This window comes from Ctenopharyngodon idella, chromosome 10 (assembly GCF_019924925.1).
Source record: "Ctenopharyngodon idella isolate HZGC_01 chromosome 10, HZGC01, whole genome shotgun sequence".
Lineage (NCBI taxonomy): Eukaryota > Metazoa > Chordata > Actinopteri > Cypriniformes > Xenocyprididae > Ctenopharyngodon > Ctenopharyngodon idella.
In genome coordinates, this window is record NC_067229.1 from 6128979 (window position 1) to 6147539 (window position 18561).

The 18561-nt window shown below is 37.5% G+C and overlaps 1 protein-coding gene across 10 annotated transcripts in view; it reads right to left on the bottom strand.

Annotated features, from left to right (window-relative positions):
• Positions 1 to 18561, bottom strand: part of LOC127519737 (zinc finger protein 239-like) — a 76676-nt gene that overhangs the window by 18277 nt on the left and 39838 nt on the right. The window contains exons 2-5 of one of the 10 annotated variants that reach the window (XR_007931870.1): positions 17992 to 18173; positions 13919 to 14959; positions 13574 to 13632; positions 12612 to 13109 (exon numbers count right to left, since the gene is read on the bottom strand). The exons of 2 other annotated variants lie outside the window; for them this stretch is intronic. Coding sequence is in view for 7 of the 8 variants with exons in the window: in XM_051907231.1 (XP_051763191.1) it covers positions 13082 to 13109; positions 14074 to 14959; positions 17992 to 18046 (969 nt within the window). In the remaining variant the exon portion in view is untranslated. Of the gene's footprint in view, positions 1 to 3724; positions 4026 to 6728; positions 6862 to 12611; positions 13110 to 13573; positions 13633 to 13918; positions 14960 to 17991; positions 18174 to 18561 lie in introns of those variants that run through there. 7 more of the 10 variants (XM_051907232.1, XM_051907231.1, XM_051907229.1 and 4 more) reach the window with 7 other exon arrangements.

Below are 18561 nucleotides of genomic sequence, written 5' to 3' on the forward strand. Positions count from 1 at the left end.
AAATTGTAAACCAGATATCCTGATGTTTGCTATCGGTATGATGAGTTTTAGGCTCCATTTTGTGCCCAGTTCATGGAAAATTACCAGGATATTATTTGCTTAAAGCAGCAGTACAAGAGAGTTTTTGTTTTAAAATGAACATACATACATACATACATACATAAATCCAAACATACATCAATTATTGTCCAAGTATATTGTAGCGAGGGTAGCGGGTAGCATTCAAATAAAAAAAAATAGAAAACAAAAAAACAATTTTAAATCAATGATAAACAATTTTCTGTAGCACGGATAACACTTGTCTCATAGTTACTAGGTCACTATAGCAACAACAACTATGGAACAACGCTAACCATAGGGATCCTTCGACCAGAATCAGAAGATAAGGATCGACTCAATGTGTGAAATGTGCTGAAATTAATGAATAGAATATATAGGCTAGAACAAGGTTTAATCTGGCCCGCAGAGGAACATAACTGGGGTTGCCTGATATCAAGAGATGTAATCCCCCAGAGCTTAACACATTTTGCGGAAATATGCATTTTCCTTATTTTTTGCCAACCTGGCAACTGTGTCCACACGCTCTGTCTCCACTGTGGATGAAAGCACTGGCTTTCTGAAAACACCGGCAAACTTGCAGTTTAGCGATCTCCAGCTTGATATTCTATTCACAGAAAAGTGTAATACGGTATCCCTTTTTCCATTCATTGCAAAGACACTTGAGAGAGTTGTGTTCAACCAACTGTCCGCATATCTCACACAGAACAACCTCCTGGACAACAACCAGTCTGGCTTCAAGAGTAGCCACTCAACTGAGACTGCCCTGCTCTCAGTCACTGAAGCCCTGAGACTGACACGAGCAGCTCCCAAATCATCAGTACTCATCCTGCTGGATCTGTCTGTTGCCTTTGACACAGTTAACTCTTCTCCATCTACATGTCATCACTAGGATCTGTCATTCAGGAACATGGTTTTTCCAATCACTGCTATGCTAATGACACAAAACTCTACATTTCATTCCAACCAGATGATCCAACGGTTGCTGCTCGCATCGCAGCCTGCCTGACAGCCATTTCTGACCACCACCTTCAACTAAACCTTGCAAAGACGGAACTGCTTGTGGTCGGTGCCAACCCAACACTTCATCATAACCTCTCCATTCAACTTGGTTCGGCAACCATTGCTCCTTCCAGGACAGCCAGAAACCTTGAAGCTGTGATGGATGATCGTTTGAGCTTCACAGATCATATTGCTACAATGGTCTGGTCCTGCAGATTTGCTTTGTACAACATCAGGAAGATTAGACCCTTTCTATCGGAGCATTCCACACAAATTCTCATCCAAGCTCTTGTTCTATCCAGACTGGACTATTGTAATACTCTCTTGGCAGGCTTTCCAGCATGCACTGTCAAGCCTCTGAAACTGATCCAGAATGCGGCAGCAAGAGTGGTCTTTAACGAATCGAAGAGCGCGTATGTCACACCTCTCTTCATCAGTTTGCACTGGCTGCCAATAGCTGCTCGCATCAAATTCAAGGCTCTGATGTGTGTCTACAAGACAACCACTGGCTCTGCACCACTATACCTAAACTCACTACCTCAGACTTGTGCGCCCTCCAGAAGCTTGCGTTCTGCAAGTGAATGGCGCCTTGTGGTGCCATCCAAACGAGGAACAAATTCACCTTCTTCTTGTCTGTTCCCTGCTTGGTGAAATGACTTGCCTAGCTCTATCCGAGCAGCTGAGTCTTTAGCCATTTTCAAAAAAATGCTAAAGACACATCTTTTTCGTCAACACATGACCAAGTAATATTAGCACTTATTTTCTCTTTTTCTATCTCTATTCTCTCTCTATTTATATATAAAAAAAAATCCTTGCTATGAGCATTTTGCTGGAATAACTGGAACTTGACACGTCACTTGCATACTGTTGCACTCATATTGATTTGATTGCTTCTATTGTTCTCATTTGTAAGTTGCTTTGGAGAAAAGCGTCCGCTTAATGATTAAATGTAAATGTAAAGATGCCAAACACAATAGAGCTAGAGCCCACAATAGTGCAATCTATAGCCTAATGACATGGCAAGACACACCTCTTTTTCTTTTCTTTTCATTTCTATTCTTTTATTTTCTTATCTTCCACAACATACTCAGCCACGAGTGTCTTTACTTCTCTGGGCTCAAGCAGCATGGCAGACAGAGAGAAACTTAATTTCTGTTGCTTTGTCTTGCCTGCGCTCTCATCCGCAGCATTCTTTCTCTTCTCCGACTCTGCAGAACTCTCAGTTAGCTTAGCGTTAGCGTGGCACCAGTCCAGGTGTTTCTTCAAGTAACTTGTGAATTTTCTCGATGTAGAGATTTCTCTCCAAGGCTCGAAATTGCGATCTCATGGACGACTGCCGCACACATAAACAAAACACAACACAAAATAAAATAGTCCAGGCCTGGTCCTTTTATGCTTTTGTAGCCCCTCCATGAGATATGAGGCTGGTGCGGCCTCATGCTATTCTCTCATGGCCCTGCCCTGCTTGCCACATACCCCCATTGCCCCTGCCCCCCATCCAGAACAGACGGGGCGAGAGAAAGGAGACAGAAGCATGAAGAGTGACAGAGACAAGAGAGGAAAAAAAAATCTTGGTCTGGTTCCCAAAATGCACTGCCACCCAGTCCTCCACCAGCTGGGTGAACTCCTCCACCATGCCTGGTGCTGGATAGCCCTCGGTGGACGGCTCAACACTCCTTCGCCACCTGGTGGACGGAGCCAGCTCCACCGGTTTTGGGCAGCCAGCAGGAATCCCTCGTTCCCTGCTCCTCCCAATCATGGCGGACAAAAACAGGCTCTGGCCCAATGCAAACGTTGGCGACGACTCCGCTCCCTCACGGATGGCAACCGCTCCTCCACAACCCAGGTGGCCGGCAACAAGTTCAAACGCCATTCCATTTGCTTTTCTGTTTTATCTAGAGATGCCCATCCCTGTAACTAGAGAGTACGTCAGCTCCAGTTTAGATTCAGCCTCTTATAAAGTCTTCAGATGACCCAACACCTGTGAAGAGACGGCGCCAACTACTCCTGCAAGGACTTCAAATGAAGCAAACTCTAATTGCACCAATGCAAAATTCTCTATATATCCTAATCATTTGCTAAAACGTATTCATTGCTTCAATGAGCTCATTGTTTCAGCCTTAAATTAATACATTGTTAGCTACCTGGGTGATTTGAGTATGTACATTTCTGAAATACATAACTTGGACACAGTCCCCTCTAACATCAGATCACTCTAAATTGTAATTTAGACACATTTTTTGTTAAGCTGCTTTGAAATTATATGTATTGTGAAAAGAGCTATACAAATAAATGTGAATTGAATGGAACTAGTGCCATGCACCAACATAAATTAACACTACACATTCTCAGCATGATTACGTTCACTGTTTTGCTTTAATAACAGTTTCATATTAAATCTAAAATGGGAATATATTATACTCTGGCTGTCATCATAAGCTGTCAAATGTGGTTTTGCCGAGTTCAACAGCTCTGGCCGAGCTGTGATATAAACGAAACGCTACTGGCTATTTGAAAAAAGGGGAGGAGCTGCACAATATGTCCCGCCCTGTCTTCCTGTTTCAGTGGAAATTACGTCAACACACTGAATAACGCTGCACATTTCAAAGCACCTCCATTGGCTTTGTTTTATAACTTTATTGAAGAATCAAGAATAAACACCAACCTCTTTGTTCTTCAGTATATTCCCACTTTATTCTGTAGGCTTCTGGATCACCTCTCTGTTCGTCAGTATCTTCCTGTTTTATTCTGCAGGGTTCTGGATCACCTCTTTGTTCTTCTGCATCTTCCTGTTTTATTCTGCAGGGTTCTGGATCACCTATTTGTTCTTCAGTATCTTCTTGCTTTATTCTGCAGGGTTCTGGATCATTCATGTTTTCAATGTTCTTTCACAAACTCTAACTTCTTCACTAGGCTGATAGGAATATTCAGAATATACAGGAAGAATCTTCACTGAAGGTGAATTACTGTGGTAGGAGGAGCAGAACAAAAATCAAAAATAAATCAGTTATAAAACTGATGCTTTCATTAATTCACACATTTAAAGCCTGTTAGTATTTATCTATCCAACTATCAAAATCAAATTCAAAATTTCAAAATTCAACCTATCAACCTATTTTTTAACATTATTATCTATTTCTGACAGGAAGAGGCTTTTTAGCAGCTGTTAATTTAAATCCATTACATGAGGTACATGAATCAGAGTATGTAGATAAATGTCGAAGGAAGCGTGACATTGGAAACATTAAAATATTGCTTTGTAGTGCTCTTTCATTTTATTGAAAGAGCCTTTTCTGTCCCTAGAAAAAAAGCAGCAATTTTTTTATGATGTAATGACTGGAGTTGTAAAATAAATGTGTGAATTTTATTTAAAACATTAAATACATGGAATTAGTTTCCACTGCTATGCTGATGATACTCAGTTATATATTTCAACACAACCAGATGAAAACTCTAAATTATCCAATCTGACAGAGTGTGTTAAAGAAGTAAAACATTGGATGACTAGTAATTTTCTTCTATTAAATTCAGATAAGACTAAAGTATTACTTATTGGGCCAAAAACCTGTACACAGAATCTCTCAGACTACAATCTGCATTTAGAAGGATGTACTGTTACTCCATCCTTGACAGTTAAAGACCTGGGTGTTATATTAGACAGCAACTTGTCCTTTGAAAATCATATTTCATATGTTACAAAAACAGCCTTCTCCCACCTCAGAAACATTGCTAAGATACGGAATATGTTATCTGTTTCTGATGCAGAAAAGTTAGTTCATGCTTTCATGACGTCTAGACTAGATTACTGTAATGCATTACTAGCTGGTTGCCTTGCTTCCTCAATAAACAAGCTACAATTAGTACAAAATGAGCTGCTAGAGTTCTTACCAGGTCAAGAAAATATGATCATATAACACCAATTTTATCATCTCTACACTGGCTACCTATTAAGTTCCATATCGATTATAAAGTACTGCTACTGACCTATAAGGCTCTAAATGGTTTAGCTCCTGTGTACTTAACCGATCTTCTATCACCCTACAATCCTTCACGCTCTTTAAGATCACAAAACTCTTCTGGTTGTACCTAGGATAGCTCAGTCCTCTAAAGGAGGGAGAGCGTTTTCACATTTGGCTCCTAAACTCTGGAATAGCCTTCCTGATAATGTTCGGAGCTCAGACTCGCTCATCGAGTTTAAATCTAGATTAAAGACGCATCTCTTTAACCAAGCATTCACATAATGCATCTCATATCAGATCAATTGCACATGACTATCTTTGCTTAATGTTATGAACAGCAGCTATGCTAATTATTCTCCATTTGCTTTTCCGTTTTAGAGAGTACATCAGTTTCAGTTTGGACCCAGACTCTTAAGAAGACCTCAGATGACCAACACTTTTGAAGAGACGGCGCCAAACTCCTGCGAGGACTTCAGAAGATGCAACATCTGGATCAACACGCACATTCGCAAATTTCTATATATCCTAATTATTGTTAATATGTAATTCATTTTTCCAGGAGCTCTTTGCTTCTACCTTCAGTTAAATTGCTAACAGTGATTGTAAATTAATTGCCTAAATTATTACATTATTAGTTAACTGCATTCTCCAAATTGTAATGTTGATATGCATTCTCTGTAAAGCAGCTTTGAAACGATATGTATTGTGAAAAGCGCTATACAAATAAATGTGAATTGAATTGAAAATAATTTTACATTAAGTTATTTAATTTGTTTTAAAACAAATTCACATATTTTACATTTCCTCATTTTGTCTGCGGGTCAATCTATTAACATCATTATCTATTTTTGACATGAAGAGGCTTTTGAGCAGCTGTTAATTGTGACACTCCCTCTTATTAAGTCTTATCAGGGAGATTGTTTAATTAATCACAGTTAAATAACTACACAAGCAGCACACAGCAGCATATGTCAATATGAACCTAAATATAGTTCAATTTATAACTACAGTCATCGCACACTGTTGTAAAAAAAAAAATAGATAAACATGTTGCAGAAACGGCACTTTCAATACAATGAACCAGCACGACAAAGCAATATTTCCAATGTCAAGCTTCCTCCATTTTAATCTACATGTTCAGATTTATGCACGTTACCTCTTGTGATGGATTTAAATTAACAGCTGCTGAAAAGCCTCTTCATGTCAGAAATAGATATTAATGTTCAAAATAGATTAACCCAGAAAAGATAAATTGAGATCGTTTCTTATTAATTACCAAACAGATAAAAAAAGAAATAGCAGCTATTGAAAAGCCTCATCGTGTCAGAAATAGATATTGTTAATGTTAATAATAGATTAATCCACAAAAGATCGATTCCTAATAATTACCCTCATAGATCACACGTTGACTTTTGATCAAGTGACATATCAGTAAATACTATTATTGCTCCAGACATCGAAACAACCATACAGACGAACATACAAAAACACAATAATCGTTCAGGTCTTAATGAATTTAACATTAGTTTCTCACAACGTTGCCTGCTAGGCTAAATGTTTATGTCAGTCAGCAGACGCCAGAAAAGACGCACAAATAGCTCTGTAGCAGATGAATAATCAATACAGAAATGACACTGTAGAATGTAGATTTAACAAGCTGTTTTTTTATATATAATTTTATAAACACACGAAGCACCGTGAACTGCTTACCTCACATCAGAAGACTCAAAGCTGTGATGGCGGTAGCGGTGACGTCATCAAGGCGAGGCGAAATTATCAAAACGATATTTTTATCTACAAAAAATATTATTCTATAATATTTTATATAAATATTATCTACACAACAACATATCAAACAAAATTAATAGTAAGGACTGTAAGCAAAACCGAACATTTCATGTTAATCATAAATTTTATGGCTTATGATTTATCAATATTACTTTTGATTTCATATATTCATGTACTACTACTCCATGTATTAATCCTCATCATATTTTCAAGTATTTACTCTTTATTGTACCCTTTATGGTTATTATTCTTTTATATTTATGAGTAGGCTATGTGTGCTTGTTATATTCAATTGTTCTTCAAAGTGTTCCAGTGTGACAACACGTTTGTGGTTAGATATTGGACGCCTGCCAAGTACTGCAGAAGCGATGTTTTTGTGCACATGATGTACTTTTTCCTGCAATAATATTTTGTATTCAAATGAAAGGGGATATTTGAAATGTGTTCTGTCGTTCCGACAAAGGTGTTAAACCCACTCTTTGGGTGCTATTTTTTACTCTGTCTGATAGTGTCAACAGTCACGGGACCATAAAATTACCCAAAGACTGTTTTGATAGCAGGAAACCATAAAATGTCAGAAATTCTTTAAATTCTCCAAAACATAAGTTTGAGTGGGATGTAAGTTTTCCTATGCTTATGGTATAAAACGGACTGGGTCTTTGATAGTTTAGCTTTCCTTTGCTTTTTCTTTGCTCTTTTTGCTTCTCGCATATCTTCTGCACCTTCTGCTTTTTCTCTTCTGTCTCTCATTTCATTCTTAATTTTGTTCCTTCTTTCTGTATATTCTTCATCTTCATCTATTAGATACAATACTCTTAGATTTTATTATTAACTATTAATAACTTAATTAATTTGTTTGTTATTAATACATTTGTTATTCCTTATTCAAATTTGATCTCTGACATAATCATTGCTGGACTGCCTGGATCTCATTTTCTCAAGTTTTTGCACCAGTTGCACTTTCTGTTGCTTGTGGATATTATTAGATGGAGAAATAATTCATTTTAGTTTAGTTCAAGAAACTGAGTGTGTTAGAACAAAATATTTAAAATTAATTTTGGGTCATTATGCTGCATATCAAATCAATGATGTAGACAGACATCTCATTCGATCTAAGTCATGGAAATTAAAAATAGATAAATAAATAAATAAATAAATAAATAAAATGTAAAAGCCCAAAATTCATTTATGATACTTCCTGGCTTTCCTACAGAACCCCAATTCCACCACAATTGGGTAAACAAAAAAAAACAAAAAAAAAAAAAAAAATATATATATATATATATATATATATATATATATATATAGGTGGTAAAATCCTGATCACGGCAGAAAAAAACACTTTTTTATTTTAATATTAAGAGAATAAGATTTGTATTTTGAGAACACTATCATATATATAGTGTTTCCCACAGGATTGTGTGTTTTCTGTGGTGGTTGTACCTCTGTCCCTATAGGGTGGTCCGGGGGCATTTTAAAGATAAACTCATTAATCTGGTGCACTTTGAGAGTTCAAAATGAAAGGATCAGCTCTAACATCACCCAAATCCACTGTTAAAAATAAATCATCCACCCGCCAACTTCCCAAACCTACTATATTCTCTGATTTAGATATCTGCACCTGATCATCACAAAATACTTATTCAAATTCTCAGTGTTAAGCATGATGATATAATAACATATGACACTTATGTAGGCTGCTTTTAAATAAATACCTAAAATAAAAGTTCTTCTTTGGCAATTACATTTCCTTAATAGCCTATAAACACAGGCTTTACTAACTTCAAACTAAAATCGTTTCATTACATCATTGTTGAAAAAACACTCTTATCAGAATACTTTCTGTTAAGATTGGGTATATTTTTCGTTAAATCTGTTAAGTTTTTAAGCAGATTATCTGATGCGGATATAACCGCGATCCGCTTTCGTGCGTTCTCTCGGAATATCCTGTGCGGCTCCGTTCGAGGCCAGAAAGTTGTAGGGTTGGAGTGAAAGCAATCTTTTCGGCACGGAACCCCAGTTTCTGCAGTGGGGATGGGCGGAACGATTCGAGAATGGACACAGGCTGGGAAACCACAACGGAACCGTGGTAAAGGGATATCTGAGAATGTGACTGCCTGTCTGAGTTTTGTCAACACTCGACAGCCGGATATATATATATATATATATATATATATATATATGGTTCTGTTAATGAAAACTTTCTCAAACAATCCAGCTGTCGGAATCCATTCACCCACCCAATGATGAGAGATGTTGATGTAGTCCTTAAAAAATGCTGATTCTACAAGCTGGGACTTGAACTCAGGTCGCACAAAGCACAAAAACGCTATATGTCAGCGTGCTGCCCACAAGGCTATCGGGACTGACACACCACTACCAGTTTGATAAATATTAGAATCTCATTGTGGGAGGAACAGAATCTGATAGCAAAAATCCAGTTGTTGGAAACCGTTCCCCCACCCATATGTGAAGAGATGTAGTGACTTAAAAGATGCTGATTTTAATCTCTGTGTGGATGGAGCTTAACCAGAAACAATTTAAATGTTTATTTTTTGGCAAAATTTCATGCAGTGATATTTTAGAACTCCTGTAATGTGAAACTGCTAAATCTAAATAACGGCCTCAGAGATTGGAGAATCAGGCCAGGCCAGAGTCTGATTTCTGAAAACATTGTTGAGATTTAATTATCTCACATTATAAGAGCTCTGAAATACCACTGCATGAAATTTTTATCCTGCTTTAATATTTTGAATGTTTTCAAGTCATTACTGAAATTATTTGGACAGGATCATTTAGACTCACACAGGCATCAAGATTCAGCGTTTGAACCTCAACAATGGTGACAATCAACAAAATATTTAGATAAATTCTGAGCATTACAAAACAAGCTACTAAAGTCACACACAAAAAAAGCATTTTGTTGATTGTCACCATTGTTGAGGTTCATACACTGAATCTTGATGTCTGTGTGAGTCTACAGGAGCCTGTATGAATAGTTTCTGCATAATGACTTAAAAAAAATGTTTAAAATAAAGGATATAAATTTCATGTAGTGGTGTTCTAGAGCTGCTATAATGTGAAATTATTAAATCTAAATAATATCTTCATAGATCAGACTTTGGGTGAGATCAGTGAATCAGACCACTACATGATGACTGAATCATCAGTAAGTAACCATCACCATCAGATCAGATTTTCTTCTCACAACTTTTGCTATAACAAATGTGCTTCAGAAACACAGTTACAGCAGCCAGAAAAAGGATTCATGGAGGCTAAGTGAGGGCTGCCCTTGCAGGGGTAGCGCTAAGGGGTGAACCTTTTGTCAATGAGCAAATTCTCAGGGGCCCTGCGTTGGCAGCCCTAAGTGGGCCCGTAAAGGGCCAGTGCAGGCTTGTTTGCAGGGTCCTAAATTGCTCTGATCATTAATTGCCACTTTAATTAGTAATTTGACCTCGTTAATTAAGGTGGTAGCACATTCTGATAAGGGTGGTTTCACTACAGTAGCTGTAGGATTGCCAAATGACTAAAGAAATGTTATCAGTAAGATGTTGTAAAAGCGTTCATTTCTTGTCTATTACCACCCAGTGCTGCTTAGACCAACGGAAGAAGTAAGTGCAGTTAGAATAACAGAATATTTGAAAGTGTTGCTATAGTGTGACTATATCCTGCAAACAAGCCTGCACTGGCCCTTTACGGGCCCAATTAGGGCTGCCAGCGCAGGGCCCCTGAGAATTTGCTCATTGGCTTGTTTTGTGATGCTCGGTGTTGATCTGAATATTTTGTTGATTGTCACCATTGTTGAGGTTCATACGCTGAATCTTGATGCCTGTGTGAGTCTACATGATCCTATCTCAGTAATGTCTGTATAATGAGTTAAAAACATTCAAAATATTAAAGCAGGACAAAATTTCATGCAGTGGCATTCTAGGACTACTATAAAGCGAAATTTTTAAATCTGGGTGCGATCAGGCCACTACATGATGACTGAATCATCTGATCAGCTTTTCTTCTTGCAACTTTTGCTATAACAAATGTGCTTCATAAACACACAGTTACAGCAGCCAGAAAAACATTAAAGACATCAAGGGTCAAAAGCCCAACTAAAGCAAGTGCTTGCCTCCATAACGGTGACGTCAAACTACATTATTTTCAATAAAACAGCGCTAAGGCATCCTGGAGGCTTAGTGAGGGCTACCCATGCAGGGCCAGTGCTAAGAGGCCAACGTTTTGCCAATGAGCAAATTCTCAGGGGCCCTGCGCTGGCAGCCCTAAGTAGGCCTGTAAAGGGCCAATGCAGGCTTGTTTGCAGGGTACTGTATTGCAAAACAGGTGATAGCTCATTCTGAGGGATATTTTGAGCCTGCTCAGGATGCGCTGCCGGTCTATTTGGACCCATTTTAAGGTGACTTTGCAAAGCAGTATGGCTGTAGCATCCCATGGCCAAACCTTGGCTCACTACCGAAGCTAAGCAGGCTTGAGCCAGGCTGTGACATGGATGGGAGACCTTTTTTTTTTAAAAACTTGATTGTCATTGGAAGATGTTTAGTAGGCCAGCAGGGGGTGCTCACTCCCTGGCCTGTATGGCTCCTAAAGTCTGAGTGCAGTAATGGGGGCACTAGACAGTAAGATAAAAGAAGACAATAAATCTCCCAAGATCTGATTAAAAAAATCCACAAACAGCATTACCAGCTTCACTTATTACTAAACATACTGACTTTATTTCTGTAATTTACAACTTTCTGCAAATTTCTGCTAAAAAAAATTATATGAAAATTTAACAGAGGTTTAGATGTTGATTTGTTGAAAATAATTGTTTGGTTTGATGTTACCATTATCGAGATGTGTTTTCGTTAGTTGGGCAGTTTGACTCTTTAATATTAGTTTTTCTCTGGCTGTTGTAACTGAGTTTATTATGGCAAGAAAAGCAAAACTAAGTATGTTGTCAATTTTTTTATGATCTGAATATAATCATCATGTAGTGGTTTAATTCACTGATCTTATGACTGAGCTTTATATGAACAACATATAATTAACTTTGTTTTATTGTTGTGATTCTAGAATAAAATTTCAATCAGAAAATCTGAATGAGCTTAAAAACACAGTGTACACAAAAGACTTTTAAACTCTTGTGAGTTTTAGACACACACAGACATCAAGAATCAGTGTATGAATCTCAACAATGGTGACATGCTGCATGCTGCAATGCATTCTGGGAGCCATGGATGAGTTTTGTATGATGCACTCAAAATGTACTGTGGCATGAAGCATGTCACCGTTACTGAGATTCATACGTTGATTCTTGAAGTCTGTGTGTGTCTGAATCTTGCAGGAGTTTAAAAGTGATTAGTGTACAATGAATTTTTAAAGCATATAATACTCTGACAAAAAATACTCTAGTTTATGATAGACACCACCAGAAGGAGCTACAGACAACCTTTAAAATCTAGTGCATTTTTACAAAAAAAATAAAAATAAATAATGATAAATAATAAAGAAAACCTGCATAAGGACTATCTGGCCACTTTAATATTCACAGCAAGTGATAAAATGGAATGAAGTATAATAATTGTACTGCTAAATTTCAGCGTTTTAGCAGTTTGTTGCCTGTATGAAAATCTATTCTAATAGGTTATTTCCAAAGGCAGGAAACAGAAATTGAAAGTGATTTGATGCTTGATTATGCTTTTTATTTCTGTTAATTTATTCTGTTTTTTTAAGCACATAATGAACACGAGCCACTTCATGCACTGTGACACATTGTACCTGCTCAGATTCTGAGTCGAAGTGAAACCCGCTGTAGCCTTTGGTTAATGGAACGTGTTTATTATTTGGAGATACAAGATTGATGTGCAGCCAGTATGTGTATCAGTTAGTCTTGTATGTTTCATAACTACTGTAACAGGAGAACAGCAGAATAAAATAAGAACAAAGTTCAAACTGACAACTTTCTACAAAATACATTAAACTCTTTCCACACAAAGAACACATGTGAGGCTTCTCCTTTGTATGAACTTTCAGTCGCTACTTTAGGGAATCTCTCTAGTGTGGATTTTGATTTTGTGTGAAACTCTTCTCACACACTGGTCACATTTGAACAGAATTTGAAGTTTAAGACTTTCATTGTGTGTGAAACTGTTAACAAGCAGAGAACAGGTGAACGCTTTTGTTTTTTTTTTTACTATTTTAGTGAAAAATTGCTTCCAGTCTGCGAACGACTCAAAGATTTTTCCCCAGTTTTGGCATGAAGTTTCTCCTCCACTTTGCTCTGTCCTTCACTGTCCTTTTACTCTTCCATCAGGTCTAAAATGAAAGTAAAATGTTTTAATTTTCAGTTAATCATAAAAGATAAAAATAAAAATCAGAGAGAAATGTGAAGCGAAAGGACATTAAAAAAAAAATCAACCACAATGTAATAACAGAAAGTAGTCAACTGCTATACAAAATTGTCCATGAGCATTGCTCCGTCAATACTTTTCCTTTCCAAATTTATATAAGATGTCAAAATTAAGAAAGTTCTATTCGTGCAAATGAGATAGTCTAGTCTAGAACTACAATAACCATCATGTTCACGCAGCGCACACAACACCTTGCACTTTATTTCTCTCAACAGGGGGACAGAGCTGTCAGTCAATAAATGTGAAAAGTAACTTAGATATTTTGTTGTAAATTGCAAAAATAATGCATTACTTTACTAGTGACTTGAAAAAGTAATCTGATTATGTAACTCAAGTTACTTGTAATGTGTTACCCTCAACACTGCTCACCTTTCCTCTCACATATTGTCTCAATCTTTCCTGCCTTCAGTCACCAGGAAGAGAACATGCTGCAGAACAAAAGCCAAATAAATAAAGAGAAGTCCCAAGCATTCCTTAAAGTATTCTGTTCTTTATGCAAATATTTAAAAACATAATCTTTGACACATTATGTTCTAATATATGTTCGCAGCTTTGGTAGTATAGACCAAACAAAAAAAAAAACAAGGGAAAAAAACTGCCAGTTATTTTTATACAACAGGCCAAAATTTATCCACCTGCTTAATTCCTTTTTCTCCGATAAAACCCAATCAAAAGCCTAATCTGATCGATGCATGTCAATAACTATAATGGTACCTGTATTAGTGTCCACACCAATGAATGATAACATTGTTCATTCTAAACATGTCATCTGCCAATCTCGCAGCAGCTGCTTAAGGCAGATTTATACAGTAGATTGTTTGATGCATTGTGTCACATTTGGTGAGGATCTGAAGTGCTCAACTGCTTACTGTGATTTTAGACATTTGTTTTTTGTATGTTTCAGTAGAGAAGACGAAGAAGCAAAACTTTTCCCACACGGAGGGCAGTGATACGGCTTCTTTCTGTGGATTTTCATGTGACCCTTAAGGTGTCCTTTCCGCGCAAAACCCTTCCCGCACTGATCACACGTGAAAGGCTTCTCTCCAGTGTGGGTCCTCTCATGTGTTTTCAGGTGTTCAGACTGACTGAATCTCTTGTCACAGTGTGAACACTTGTAAGGTTTATCTCCAGTGTGAATCCTCTGGTGCCGTTTCAGCTGAGCACCATCAAAAAAGGTATTCCCACAATCAAAGCACATATGATTCTTCACACCGCTGTGTCTTTTCTGGTGTTTTTTTAAAGAAGCCAGCTCCCTAAAACTCTTCTCACACAAAGAACACACATGAGGTTTCTCCTCTGAATGAACTTTCAGGTGGTTCTTCAGGGCATCTCCCCTAAAAAAATGTTTACCACACTGATCACAGATAAATGGTCTTTTTCCAGAATGATAACGCAGATGTAACTTAAAAGTGTCTGCCTTACTGAAACTCTTCCCACACTGATCACATGTGTACGGCTTCTCTCCGGTGTGGATTTTCATGTGTTCCTTAAGGCCTGCTTTTTGTGTAAAACTCTTCCCACATTGATCACATGTGTGTGGATTCTCTCCTTTGTGGTTTTTCATGTGAAGCTTAAGACTTTGTTTGTTTGGGAATCTCTTTCCACACTGAGGGCAGGTGACAGATTTTTTGGCTCTTCTTTTCAGTAAATTTCTTTCAGTCTGTGAGCGCCTCAAAGATTTTTCTCCAGTTTTGACATGATGTTTCTCCTCCGCTTCACTCAGTTCTTCACTCTCCTCATTCTCTTCCATCAGGTCTAAAATAAAAGTAAGAAAGGTTCAATTTTCAGTAAATCATAAAAATCAAAGCGAGAAATGAGAAGGGAAAGGACATAAAGTGAACCCTGACATAATAGCAGAAAGAAGAGAACTGTTATATGATTCTTAAAAAAAAAAAAAAAAAAAACAGACCGGCAGGAACAGCAGAGAAATGAAACAGTTGTGGTGGGAGTCTCGGCGAGATTCCAAAAAGAAAAGGAGGAAAACGTGATGACGAGATCATTGCTTAAATCTGTATAAAAATGTGAGTTGCAAGTGTGATTGTTAGATGTTCTGCGGCATCTCAGCTTTGCTGTCTCAAACAGTAATGTCTGATTTTGACATCTAGAATTTCCTGACTACAGAGATTCTTTTTAAAAAGTGAAGAAGACTTTCTGATAGCATGCCATGCAAAATGGACACTACTGCAATTTTGTATTTTCTGTTTTGTTTGTTACTTTCCTGAAAATGTCTAATTATTCCAGTGAATATGGGTGGGCGATATACCACTAGACAGATAAACCAGTTGCAGTGTTGCATCATCAAAGTTTATTTATTTCATGCTTTTTAAGTCTTGCCAGTTCAAAATTTCAAGCGATTTCAAACTGCTTATGCACAATAAGCTGTAAAAGAGAACTCAATTCGTTTCTCACACACTGTTTTGACGGATGGATTTCTATGCGCACACACTTGAAGTGCGCGCGTAGAAAGCCGCCCGTCTTTCTAAGTACTTAATTGAGGTCTCTTTCATGGTTTATTTCGCTTAAATGGTCAAATACTATGCTGCACCTCAAGCACATAAAGAAATTCCAATCTCCACATGCGAGACTCTTATCAGTAGAGCCTGACTGGATGAGTTAACTTATCTTGTCTAATTTCAAACTGTTTAAAACAAAGAATGATTATAACTGTGATCCTCCAAAGGCAAAGAGCTAAAACAGACCCTTCTCTCTGAGAAACAGGACTAAGGCCGCATGTCCACCAGAACGTTTTTAGCCAGCTGAAAACATCTACCTGTAGGCGCCTGAGCGTTTTGGCAGCGCAGCATTTTTTTTTTTTTCAGTTGAGACACCTTGCTTGCTGTGATACAGAATATAAAGTGTTACTAGTATCTCATTTCACAGATTGTTTGTTTCTGTATTGTTTCTATTTAAAAATGTTGATACAATGTAAAGTATTTGCTCTGGCTCTTGTTTTAAAATATTTTGTTCTTTTATTATGCTTGTTGTTGTCATCTGTTGATGTTGTACAAGCAGAATGTGGAGGTTGGTCAGTGTTGTATTTGTCCCGCCCCTCCTTCACTGTGATTGGACGGCTGGGTAAAAAGTGACAGTGCATTTTACCCAATGTTGAGCATCCTTTAGTCTCGCGTAGCCATGCCTTCACACTGACGGCAGAAGGTCTGGACTCTATCGCAGCTTTCATTGGCCAAGGACCGCCCAAGAGGACGTTTCTGACATGTAACGCAACCAATCACAGTTCGTTTTGTTCCTTGTCATGTTTAGGGGCGTGAAAATGTAAACTCGATGTCCCTACAATAACAGATCGGCCTGCATCTAATAAATTATTCATTTAAGAACGTTGTTCAAGTTTATTGCAACATTGGAGCCGCAAACTTGACATACTTTTGAAAATCCAGCGTTTAGTTGATCTCGGTAAGCGCTCATTGTCACAGTTGTAAACACGGCAGCGTTCTTCTTATACGAGTGTGTTTGGCGTCATGGCATGTTTCCAGGCGGACCGTTAAAAAACGCAACACACGTCTCCTGGACATCCTGTATAATTCAACCAACCAGATGATGACTTCGAAACTCCTGAAGTGTTTCCAGATATGTGTGCTATATGCATCAGACATTCAGCCAACAGTCCTCGGGCGTGACGTCTGAGGCTGAGACTAAGCATTGTTCAACTCTCGGCGACCGGTTAGAAATGCCGAACACTTCGGCGCTTCAATGTGAAACAAACGCTCAGTGCCTCGTTACACTCCTGGCATTTAAAAACGTGGCGCTCCCATTGAAAACAATTGGAAAAAACCGCTAGCTGCTGGTAAAGATGCATTGGTGCACACACGGCCTAACACCGCGTCTACACCAAACGTACACGATGTGACGCAACGCGGCAATAGCAAATAGAACCCGTTATAAATAGTGATGCTTGCTGTCTTCACTGGATGCAGCGCTACGCAACACAACAAATGTTTGACAGTAAACTGACGCTCCATTCAATTTCTAACTTACTTCAAGCGATTGCACTACTTCTGACACAAAAAACAAATGTATTTGCAGCATTGCTTCCTGTGTAAACACGGTATAAGACCCACTGCTCTAAAATTACACAGAGACTGTCTCTACATATTAAAATGCATCAGATTATTCCAAAATTATGCCAGGAGGACAAATTTCAAATATCATTCCATTGCATAATTTTATTACATGTCTAACCCACAAATTTGACTATTATACTTAAATAATTATTCATGCCATTATGAATAATTATTGAATAGTTTATAGAAAGTATGCAATGTCTGGTATGTGTGTGATTGGTAATTAATTTCCAAAATTCTGATTTTAATAAATTCTAGGTAAAATGTATCATTAAAATAAAACTAAAGACAATGTCTAATTGGTCAAACCCCCTTTGAGGGTTGGTCAACCAATTAGAGTTTAAAACTTGATGATGAATCGTCAGTCTGGGTTTGTCTGATCAACCAGCAAGAAGAAACAAGTCATCTAACCGGTCTAGTCTCACTTCTCTTTTTTTTCTGCAGCACACCACACATTCAGGGAATCCCCATTTAAGGATGGGGAAAAATTCAGTAAAAAAAAAAAACGTTATTGTATAAAGTGTTATAGACATAAAGGTGATAGAACATGTCCTGTATATTATTTGCTACTTTAACTATGTTATTTCACAGCACTTATGACTTTTCTAACGACAACCAAAACATGCATTCACCATTACATCTGATGAACTGCCCTTAAGATTTATAATCTTCAGCATCATTAATGAAGAATCATGAATAAACACCAACCTCTTTGTTCTTCAGTTTCTTCATTTTCCATTCTGCAGGGTTCTGGATCACTCATGATCTCGCTGTTCTTTCATGAACTCTCTTATTCACTTGTAGGATGATGAAAATATTCCAGCATTTATTAGTGAATTCCTGTAGGAGGAGCTTCACGGAAGAGGAATTGCTGTGTGACAGAAGCAGATCTGCAAAAATCAAAAATAAATTATTGAATTGATATTTTCAATAATTTACACATTTTAAGCATTTGTGTTATGTTTGACTATCCATCTATCAAAATGTAAAGTCACTGAATTATTTTTTTATTTTATTTTATGTTGAACAGATTTGCAAATAACAGATTTCAACCTAATTTAACTTCCCATGTACTTGTGCTTTTGTTTGGTTTTTATTTTTGCTGTTTTTATATGAAAATGAGGAATCAGTCACAGACCATAACAAAATAAATGCTCTCAAGAGATGTGTATCTTATATATATCAAAAGTGGTGATGGTAGTTTGCCTCTGTCTTTTGACACCAATGAAATAAATGGCACATGTCATCTGAAGACATCAGCATAATTAATGAGGTGAA